The sequence below is a fragment of the Prionailurus viverrinus genome, chromosome B4 (genome assembly GCF_022837055.1).
Source record: "Prionailurus viverrinus isolate Anna chromosome B4, UM_Priviv_1.0, whole genome shotgun sequence".
Classification (NCBI taxonomy): domain Eukaryota; kingdom Metazoa; phylum Chordata; class Mammalia; order Carnivora; family Felidae; genus Prionailurus; species Prionailurus viverrinus.
In genome coordinates, this window is record NC_062567.1 from 17714673 (window position 1) to 17726156 (window position 11484).

Consider the following 11484-nt stretch of genomic DNA (forward strand, 5'->3'; position numbering starts at 1 on the left):
CCAATGTACAGATTTAGGCTCTTAATAAGGCCTAGTTACACTGGTTTAGTTCCTGCCAAGACCTGCTTCCTTTCTCCTTTCTTTCACAGAGAAATAATCTGAAAGTAAGATATGTAACCTAACTTGAATCAAAAGCAATTCATGAAAAACCAAGGAAGTTAATTTTTCAAAAAGGAACATTCTAAGATTCCTTCAAAGAACACTTCCTTAACACATTTTTTAAAAAGCGGCTCTTCATAAAAATTTGATCTCTTCAAATAATTCCAGGAGCATTTAGAGTCACATAAGGGATGAACATTTGTATTATTACTTTTTTTCTTTTTTCTTTTTTTTTTTTTTCTGGAGGATGAGGTTCTGACAGACCACAGTGAGGAGATCAAACTGGCCAGATGATGATGAGAATGCACTAGCAAATATGAACAAAGTGAAATACAGTTGGTTAAAAAAGCGTACTGGGAGGCAAAATCATTTTGTTTTCAAATACTGTATGTGGATTAACCTTTTTTTTTTACCAAGACTGGAAGAGGCACTCGGGTCAGAAAATGATGTCAGTGCTTCTCACGTTTGTGTTGACTGAATGAAGTCTCTCACTTGACGCAGCTTCTCTCAGTGGCTTCATGGAACCCAGGCAAACTGTTCCCATCCCAAACCAAAAAAACCAAAAAAAAACCCAAACCAAATCCAAGCGTCTCCACTACGAAGGCAGAAAACACCACCTTCTTCTTTACCTTTAATGTAGCAACATATTTCTCATTGTTTCACCGAACAGCGCTTAGAGACCTTGAACTTCAAAATCAGAAGAGAAACTGTGCCAGAACCTCACTTTGGGGGCGTTAGGTATTCAAGAAGCATTAGTCTCCCGAAAGAGTTCATCCTTCTTTTTTTTAAGGGATCAAAGTCAGCTATGATTGTAAAAGAGAAAAGTTATTAAAAAAAAAAAAAGTTGATCCTTAGAAACAGAACTCTCTTAGTGCCTGGGGTTCCCTCTGTTCCAAACAAAACAAGAAAAATACGATTCGCATCGCTGTCTCCTTTGCACGCTCCTCTTACAATGGTCCTTGGGAGTCCCCCCGGGGAAAGTGAGATTCGGATTCCACATCTACGCAAACCGTGCCGTGCCCTCGAACGCTGCAAAAGCGAGATTCGAGAGTCCAAGCCTTCCCTCTCCCCCCCCCCTCCCCTCTCTCTTTTAAAGGTATTCACTTCGGCGTCCACCCTGAGCCTCCTCCTGGGCGGGTGGCCCTCGGCTGGTGACACGGTGTCTGTCGCGCGAGTCCGGGGGCGGCGCCGTGGGCGACGGAAGGAGGCGAAGGTCCCCGCAGCTGCCAGGCAAGCGCGCGAGTCTCTCCAGGAGATTCTGGGGTCCTAGGAGAAGACCTTTCTTTGCCAAACCAGCCCACCACCTGGCCTCGCCGGCCCTGCCCTCGGCGCCGCTCCCGGACACGGACACACACACACACACACACACACACACACACAATAAAGTGAGACGGGCGGGGGGGGGGGGGGGTGCGAGCCCAGAGAGGGAACTGAGAAGAAAAGCGCCTGTGACACAAAATGGAGAAAGAGGAACCGAGAGGGGAAAGAAAAGAAGGAAAAGCGGCGGAAAGGAGGCTGCGGATAAGAACAGGAAAACGGGTGGTGGGGTTGGCAGCACCCGGAGGGCCGCGAAGGAGGCGTCACGGTGAAGGACCAGGGGGGCCAAATCGACGAAGCAAGAGGCGACGGGGGAAAGAGAGACGTCCTTAGATGCCGAGGCTCCATTTTCAGCAGCGCCATATTCGCTTTTCCCCCTCGCCGCGTTTGGTTGGGTTTTGTTTGCAGCCGGTGGACAGGCGCCAGCACATTTCTGCAGCTTCAGCAGCTTCGGTCCGACAGATGGGGAGGGACGGAGGGCCCGGGCGGGGACGAGCGCCTGCGGCCCGGGCCCCCGCGCGGCCCCCTCCCCGGCCGGGGCCGCTCGCGCACCTCCCGCCCCCGCGCCTCTCCGCCGCGCGCCGGCCTCCCCTCGGCCCCCCGGGCCGGGAGGGCGCGCCACGCAGGGGCCCCGCCGCAGCCCTCCAGGTCGGCCCACGGGCTTGGCTGGGGGCGACTGCCGCCGCGGGGGTGGGGAACCGAGAAGCGTCGAAGAAAGAAACCGAAAAAGACGAACTAAACCCGTGGGGAGGAGGCGGGGGGCGCACGCACGCCGGGGTGGCGGGTGGGGGGTTGCAGGGAGCTGGGGGCTTCGGGGCCGGCACTCGGCCGGCGGAGCCACCTCCACCTGCGAGCCGGGAGCGGCGGGGGGCGGCCCGGCCTGGGGCCGCGCGCTCGCGCCGGGGGCCCGCGTCCAGCGCGGCCGGGAGCCCGGGCTGCCCGACGCGGCGCCTGGCCCAGGCCGCCAGGCCTCTCCCGGCTGCCGGAAGAATGTCCACGCGGTCGCGGTCCGGGCGGGTCCGGAGGGAAGGACCGGCCAGCGCCAGCCTCGGAGCGCGCGTCCAGGAGGCGGCCCCGGAGCACTGGTCTTCGTGGTGCCATTCCCAGGGATTTTAGGTGCGGTCGTTGTCGCGAAGCTCCTTCGGGGTTGAGTTCCAGAGCAGCTGACGACGGTCCAGGAATCATAGGTCATCTCGCCCCGGACCCCCCTCCCCGCCAAATGCTGGTTTCCGTCAAATCAGATCTCTGCCCGTGGTGAGAGTGCCAAACGCATCCAAAGTACACTTTGTTCGCACCCCTCCCCTCTCTTATTCCCTTTGTAGTTGACATTGTCCTTGTCTCAAAGTTAAGTCCTAGCTGGAGCTGCAGAAGCCCTGGGTTTGCGGCGTCTGCACCCCAGCCTCCGGGTCCGCTGTCCCCCGCCACCCCGAGCCTCCGAGGGCCCCCCGGGCAGGACGACGCCGGGGCGGGAAGGACGTCCCGGGGCTACGGCGGGTCTGGGCCCGGCTCCTCGCGCTGACCGGTGCAGAGCGGCCTCGGCGAAGCGGGCATCCTTGCAGGGGGGCCCCCCGCGCCGTCGGGTTTCGCATGGCCCTGCGCCGCCTGCTACTTCCCCGGGCCCTCGCTTCTGCATCCTGCAGAGGTGGGGTGGCTGGAGGCTGGAAGCGACGGACCCTTCAGGCTGATGGAGTGCAGCAGGTCAAGGCGGAGAGTGTAACCGAACCCCACTGTCCTTGGGCGTGTGGGTCAGCGCTGCACTGGTTCTGCACCTAAAAGGAAACGTCTTCACTCCCGTGTTCCACCGGACCACTGTGTCCTCCTTGCCCGGCCAACTCTAACGGCAGAGCATGGTGCGTGTCACCGGTTCCCGGAGTGCTCGGATAACCCCAGACCCCGCAATACATCACAAGCGCCGCCCAGACTTGGCGCCTTAGAAGCTGCGCTGCGGCGGGCCGCGCGGCCCTCGAACCCAGTCACCCTGAAAGCCACCGACGGCGCATGCCCACTTGCGGGTGAGCCTCGGTCATTATAACCCTGCTGTTTTATGACTACTGATGTATTTACTGACTGACCTTTAAAATTTGAAACATTTAAGTCACTATCGACGGTTGATTATTTGTATGTCTAGTTTTTCAGACGACAGCTTTACACGAACCAAACAGCAAACACACAAACACACACACAAACCAAAACAAAACAACAAAAACCACCCAGATTTCTTCTTCTATTCTTCTATTAGAGAAGTTGCATTAAAATGCACGCTTTAGACTACTTTAGCATTGAACTGTTCCCTAACAGCGAAAGCTAGAGGACTAAATCCAAACGTGAGTCTTGACATCTGTAGTTAAGGTGATCCATGTGTGTGTGTGTGTGTGTGTGTGTGTGTGTGTGTGTGAAATGCTAAAATCAAAACTTCAAATTCAGACACCTATGTGATGGTTTCAGAATATTCCATCAAATTAAGAAGTAAAAATATTGACCAGCTCTAGGCCTAGCTCACAAATAACATTCCAACCTCTGTGTCTGAGACAGATAAAATAGAGCTATAGGACATTTTGAAAATTAAAGTATTCAGAGTCTGGAATAGGCATTTATCATTTCACAGTACATGAAATTTTAGAGTGAGCATTGCCCATAAGACTCAGGCTTATATTATGTTTCTTGGATACACTCAACAGTCTTTTGTGTTTTCCTCTTTCATGAGAAAGCTTACTTTTTAGTCGCCAGTTTCCTTTCAATTTAGTCATGATCTTTTTTTTTAAGTACAGACCCTAAAGCCATTTAGAAAAGGATATTTATGGCAGCTAAAGACAAGGGCAAATAAAGCTTAAAATAAGTTACTTTCTTATCTCTCCAGGATCACTTCTTTCAGAAATAAAAGTTGTAAGTTGTAATTTGTAAGTACTCTATCCTCTTACATCTAACCACTGAATGCAATTGATTAGGTATTAAGGCCTACTTAAAAAAAAAAAAAATCATTGTAAAGCATTTTTCAAACTCGGAAGAGAAATTAGGGTTTCTTTTCATAAATCCATGTGCTGATTAATTTCAAAGTGGGACAAAGATCACCATTTAATGTATTCCCTTCCAGCATTTCGTGTGTTAAATAGTGCTGGGTAATATGCAACTTAAGAAGAAAAAGCATCTCTATTTGACAGATTTACCATTTAAAAGAAGTCAAACAATCACTGTCTTAGACTTAAAAGAAGAGGCAGCATTTTAAGTAGGACTCTCATATTGTACTCAAAATCCATTTTAGAAAGATAAGGTGATACAACTTACCTGCAGAGCAAATTTTTGGCAAAATAGTTCTTTAAAAATGCAAAGAACTAATTCAGAAATGTTCAATATAGGATAGTCAACTTTTCACAAAACAAGCTTTACAAAACTATACTGATTATTATTTTGAGCATTACTTATCTCTTTTGTTTTTCAAAGTCTTAATATTGGTAACTGATTGAATACTGTTAAGGCTTTTCTTTAGAATTGCCTGCTTTGTTACATTGTCATAACTGTTACAAGTTGTAACTGGTGTAACCCACTGAGATATGTTATATTAAGTGTCTTTTAAATGGTCCTTATTTGTATTATGACTACCTCTAATTTTAAACATCTATAATTTTTACATTTCGAAGTACATTTTTTTTTTGATGCCAGATTTTGTCACATATTAGCATAAGGAACACACATTCAGGTATTTCATTCTAATAGGGCCCAAATTTAAGTGCCTGAAATAAGACATGCACAGGAAGCAGCAAAGAAAATAACTTTATTTTACTATAATTCTATTGGCATTTTAAGAACATTTAATTAAAAACATACGGTAAATTTCCAGTTTGTCACAACCTTATTTTTGTATTGAAATTTTTAAAAGTAATACAATTAATTCTCTAGCTATCCCTTCCCTGTCCAGTGCTTCACTAAATACCCTTCTGATTACATCTAGTAGATACCAAGCATGATCAAACACTTAGATAATGAAATGAGATGAAAATTTTTAATTATCTCCCTTTTTAATGTTTGATATTGTTTCTTGTTTCATGAAAAATCAATATAGTTCAAAGATACTAACCATTTTAAATCTAAACTTAAGATGAAAACTCACATTCATTTATCAGAGAGATAGAATTTACTGAGGTCCAAGATCACCTAAGCAATTAATGTGTTGAAAATAAATATTGAAGGACAGGAAGTCCAAGGATGATAATTCTGTATTAACTGGGAATTTACAAGTAGTGTTCTTTTTATTTTAATACTATCTTTTGCTTTAGGAGGGCTGTACATGATACCACAAATACTAAAAAAAAGCGTGTGTGGTATTGGCGGAGGTAATCTTACACCTTTTTTATCTACATGTTTGCCTGAAAACATTTTTTGTTTGTGTTCAGCTAAATATTTGACAATATATCCAGTGCTTCAGACAATTACTCAGAGAATTATAAAGACCTAAACATAAGAGAGCAAAAGAATATTGATTGGCAAAAATTTTATAGTTTTCATGTCACAAATAAAAATTGTATACAAGCCACTGATCTTAAATGGTGTCAAGGAAAATTCCCCAAAGCAATACAGAAAAATCACAGTTTTTTAATGAACACAAAATTATTACTACAATACATGCAATATTTTATAAAAGCCTTTTCAGTGGTTTTTGTACATTTTAATATATTGTTTTAAATTATTTATTTTGGTACATGTGTTCTGAATTGTATTGTTTTTCAACCTACAGAATAGCCAGCTGATTTTTGCACGTTAGGAATAATAAGAAACTACTAGAATTCTTGGTTACTAACAAGGGTCTAAGCACAATGATAACAGAATTTCATAAATCAATTATATGCTCCATTTGATGATTATAAAGCATAATTAACTTACCTGACGCCAATGCAAACAATGTTTTGTTTCTTCACAGAACAGGCTATGAGCTGTTTCCAATTATTGCACTGAAATGCTGTCCTCTAAAATTAACAAATGAATGAGCATTTGCATACTGTACATTGTACTGAAGGCAGCCTAGAGTGGAGCTTTCCAATTGTTTTTCTAATTGTATTTTGTCTCCTTACATAATTTATTTTCCATTGGAGGAACTAGTGATTACCTAATTATTTTTTTAACTAAGCCACTTGGTAGGAAAAAACTCCAAAAGTGATAGATCATCCTTATGAGCAACGTAAGGTAAAATTAATCATTTGAACCGGCATCTACAAATTGTGATTTTAATTCTTAACTTAGAATATGAAGCATAAAATACATTAGTTATATGGTTCCCTTTAGTGTGTCCTTCCATACAATGGTCCGGGAGAAACAGACACAAATAGGTAGATAATTAAAATCAGTATCTTCTGGGGATGCAAAAGAAAGGAGAGTCTCATGGGAAGTGAGGGCTGGTGCAGAATTCTCGTCCGCCTTCCTACCAGGTGGGGTAGGCAAATTGCTACTTGGTATAATTTCAAGGGCAACTGTAGAGTATATCCTCCCCAGGATACCCTCCCCAAATAACCTCTGTTACCATTTCCTGATGCTTTCAACATGTTTATAGTTTACAAGGTAGAACCTAGGTAAAACCAAAGCGCTACTGAAAAAAAAAAAAAAACCCTCACATTCTCAGCTGTTATCAATTATTTATACCTTTCAATGAGTGTCAGCGCAAGTGTCAGTTGAAGGAAGAGAAAGTTGCAGGACACTGAGTAACATGATAAGAAGAGAACTCAGGAGGTAGGAAGGGACAGAGAACAGGCTGAGGATGGGAATTATTGAGGAATAGAGACCCACCTCCGTGTCCTCCATCTGGCCTGGTCCAAAGTAACTGCCTAGAAAACACCCCGTTTCATAGCAGCATTAAATGATCTACAGTGCACTTCATTTTCTACCAGTGTTTGTATCTGAGCAATTAAGTTATCAGTGCAAGGTGTAATGGAAAAAGAATGAATTAGAGATTTCAGGTGTGAACTTGACTTGAATGTAAAACGTGCAGATCATTAAAGTCATGTCTATAAAACAGAAAGTGAAATATTAGTTGTGTTATGTATTTGACAACCAGATAATTTATCTGTCTACATAAATCAAATTAACTAGATGATTGCTAAATTTCAGCTTTACTGTGAGCTGTGCTAATAAATATCATGACTAAAGAGTCTCTTAAATCATTTTCGTACTAGGATTTAGGGTGGTTTTTTTTCCTATTGGTTATATTAATGATGATTTCCACACTGTGTGGAAATTATAACGATTGTTAATTCAGAATTAACCATGTAATGGTTATTTCAAACATAAACAGACTCTGATTTTTAAATTTTTTTTAACATTTATTTATTTTTGACAGAGAGAGACAGAGTGTGAGTGGGGAAGGGGCAGAGAGAGAGGGAGACACAGAATCTGAAGCAGGCTCCAGGCTATAAGCTGTCAACACAGAGCCCGAGGTGGGGCTCGAACCCATGAACCACGAGTTCATGACCTGAGCCGAAGTCAGACGCTTAACCGACGGAGCCACCCAAGCATTCCACTTTTATAAGTTTTATGAGTATAACAGAAAATTATTTCTCGATGGTGTGACATTTCTTAATAGTAATTCAAGAGATTTAGAGATCTGCTGATTTTGGAAGCTGAGTCATGCTGATTTGTGAAGGAATTGTTTAGTTTGTGCTCCTGTCTGATGAAAGGAGATCCACCTTCAGATACGATACATTCAGGCATTTAAGGATTCTAGACTTTTCCCTAGCGTTAACCAGCTTCCTGAGTCCAGTTTTCATAGCCCGTGAGGGTCTCCTCCCTTACCTGACTTGATTCTGGTTTCTTCATTTGCGATCGCAGGCTGAATTTTTTCCTCCAGTATTCCTCCGAGCTTTGACTTGACTCATCTGCATTTCAAGCATACTTTCTTAGTGTTTATCGGGTTTTGAAAAGATTCTTATCTGTGTCTCTGATCACAGTCTACACTTCCCAGCGAATGCTGACACCGTGGCTCAGCAAACAGTGCTATTTTCCCTGGTAGCATGACCCTCTGACCACCTGCCCTTCCGTAAGAATAGGGACCTGTTGCTCGCCTGTTGACTGGGTTTCCCTGTCCACTCACTGTGCCCGCTGTCAGATGTCTATGAATGAGTAGCTGCATGCTTCATCAAGAACAGACCAGGAAAATCCTCACCTTTGTAGCACCACACAGTCGTGCTAGGGCAACGTGTAATATACATATATTTTTTTAGCTTGTCGGTTGCCAAAAAACAGCCTTCCACCAGGTTTCTCTGAGAACCTTCCCTGGCCTCATCGTGAACCACATGTTTGAAAACCGTGGAGGACGTCATGAGCCTGACTTCACTAGTATCAGATGCCCGAATCCCGGGCCACTGCCTTTGTTTGGCCCTGGGACAACTTTCGCTAAACCCCGGCACATCTGCGAAGCGTCTCCTACCAGCAGTCCAACCGTTGGGGAGTTACGGGCAGGTTGTGTTCTGCATAAGGGGTGAAATAAACGTTAGTGACTTGATTTCTCGTGTTGCCTGCATCATAGTTCTCTCTGTTTTTACTGATACCCAAATACTTCTCTCTAGGATTCTGACATAAAAACGATGGGCGGGGGGCGCCTGGGTGGCGCAGTCGGTTGGGCGTCCGACTTCAGCCAGGTCACGATCTCGCGGTCCGGGAGTTCGAGCCCCGCGTCGGGCTCTGGGCTGATGGCTCAGAGCCTGGAGCCTCTTTCCGATTCTGTGTCTCCCTCTCTCTCTGCCCCTCCCCCGTTCATGCTCTGTCTCTCTCTGTCCCAAAAATAAATAAACGTTGAAAAAAAAATTAAAAAAAAAAAAAACAAAACAAAAACGATGGGCGGAATGACATTCCGCTTCCTTGAAGATCTGGTTTGGTCTTTTATTCACACATCCGCCCAGCTGTGATGAACTCAGAGAGAGATGCGCCGAAGGCCTAGCTATAGTTTCTTTTGAATCTACCTTTCCAACATATAATGTTTCTTCATTCATTCCTTGTAATAAGTTTATGAGGAAGGTGTTGTTAAGCCGAGAAACGCAAGCGTTTGTTCTCAGTTATTGTAACAACTCACGTTGAGCCAGGCATGGTACAAAGCGCGTAAAGTGCTTTGCACATAAGGACTCGGCGACGGGGATACAATTGTTATGACGCGTTACTGAGGAAAGAAGCCTTAGGATAGTTAATAAAGTGGCTGAGATTCTTAACAGTGTTACTAATGGCCTTCCCTGTTGTCTGATCCAGCGGATCCTTTTTTATCCTTCTGAACCCAAAGCCCCAGTCAACCCTCTTGGAGAGACACCACGATTGGCAGCTCTTTTTCCTACCTTATTAGCCTTCTTTGCTGCCTCTTCCTTCTTCATCTGAACTCCCAGTGATGAAGTTCCTTAAGATAGGGCCCTATCTCTCTCCTTGACTCTCCCTTTCCCTAGATGATCCCAAACATTCTCATAATTTCGATCAACTTCGATTGCAATCTGTTTGTCTGCAATGACGACACACCTGTAGCAAAGACCTCTTCTCCGAGCGCCAATTTATCGATCCGACTCTCTCCCTGTTATCATCATTTCAATGCTCCATGGGTATCTACAATCACATAGTATATCCAAAGCTGAATCCTTGACCTTCTGCCTACAAATCTGCGCCTCGCAATTTCCATGAATGGCCTCACTGCCTAGTTGCTCAAATCACTGTTCTTCAAATGCTTGCATCCAGTCTATCACCAAGTCCTATCATTTTCACTCCACAAGGTGGACTGTCTTTCCCTTTTTCTCTGTCTTGATAGCGGCCATATTAGTCATCACTGACTTTTCTCCGTACTACTGTAGTAACTTCCTAATGGGGTCTCCCCTCTGCTTTGCGCCTAAATCTGTTCTCCATCCAGCCTCTGTAACTTATTTATTTTTATTTTTTTGGTAAAATTTTCACAGAAATGTTACAGAAAACCGCATCAACCATAAATGTACAGTTAATGACTTTTTGCAGCCTGAGGACACCTATATAACCAATGCTCAGATCAAGAAAGAGAATGTTATCATGTTGTCAGTACTCCAGAGACACCCCCCACCCCCTGTCGATAATCCCTTCCAGTCATTACCTTCCCCAGGTGATCTGGCTTCTCTTGCCCATTTTTGAACACTGCTATATGATTGGTAGTAACAGGTTTGAAACATAAAACAAATTATGACACTGCCGCCTAAACTCCTCAAATACTTCCTTTATACTTAGACTAAAATATAAACACATTACCGTGGCCTACAAGCCCCAACACAAGCTGGCCTCTGCATACTTCCCCAAGTGCGAGTCCTGCCATTTTCCATCCACTCAGCGTGCTCCAGCTCACTTGGTCTTGTTTTAATTCCTTAAATACACCAACCTCCTTCTTGACTCAGGGCCTTTGCATATGCTGTTTCCTCTGCCAGAATGCTGGTTCCAGCCTGGCTGGTTTCTTCTCACCTTAAGTTCTCACTTAAGCAACACCTCCCCAGATACACTTCCCATGGCCCCTGTATCTCACACACTTCTTCCTTTCTCCTTCCATATGTAGGATAAGGTTTGGGATGGCTGCTGTGTATATCCAGAATGGCTCAGGTCTCTTCCATTTGGCAAGCAAAAGAGGCATAAGGTTTTTTTCATTATTTGTCTTAGCTCTGCTCACATACAATTTATGGAGGTGTTTGAATGGTTACATTTAGTAAGAAGGAAGCTGGGGGAATTAGAAAACGAGTATCAGAAATGGCAGAATCCGAAAGGGCTGCTTTCTGTCTTCCAGGATACCAAGCAGAGCGTGTAGATCTCCCTGTCGCCTGTTTTAGATTCACCGGTGGGGAGAAGGGAGAGCTCAGCCTCTTGGTTTAAAATGCAAGCGTTGGGGCACCTGGGTGGCTCCGCTGGTTGAGCGTCAGACTTCAGCTCAGGTCATGAGAAGTCAGGTCATGATCTCATGGGTTCGTGAGTTCGAGCCCTGTGAGGCTCTGTGCTGACAGCTCAGAGCCTGGAGCCTGCTTTGGATCCTGCGTGTGTCTCTCTCTCTACCCCTCCCCTGCTCATGCTCTGTCTGTCTCTCTCTCTCTCTCTCAAAAATATTTTTTA

The 11484-nt window shown here is 44.9% G+C and overlaps 1 protein-coding gene across 1 annotated transcript; it reads right to left on the reverse strand.

The window, feature by feature from the left end:
* Window positions 1–688: 688 nt before the first annotated feature.
* On the reverse strand, window positions 689–2608 carry LOC125170524 (protein transport protein SEC31-like). Its single transcript, XM_047867255.1, has 2 exons — window positions 1204–2608; window positions 689–1128 (listed from the first exon to the last, which is right to left on the reverse strand). The coding sequence occupies exons 1-2, from the start codon at window positions 2606–2608 to the stop codon at window positions 1100–1102; spliced, it is 1434 nt and encodes a 477-aa protein (XP_047723211.1). The 3' UTR covers window positions 689–1099.
* Between the last annotated feature and the right edge of the window lie 8876 nt (window positions 2609–11484).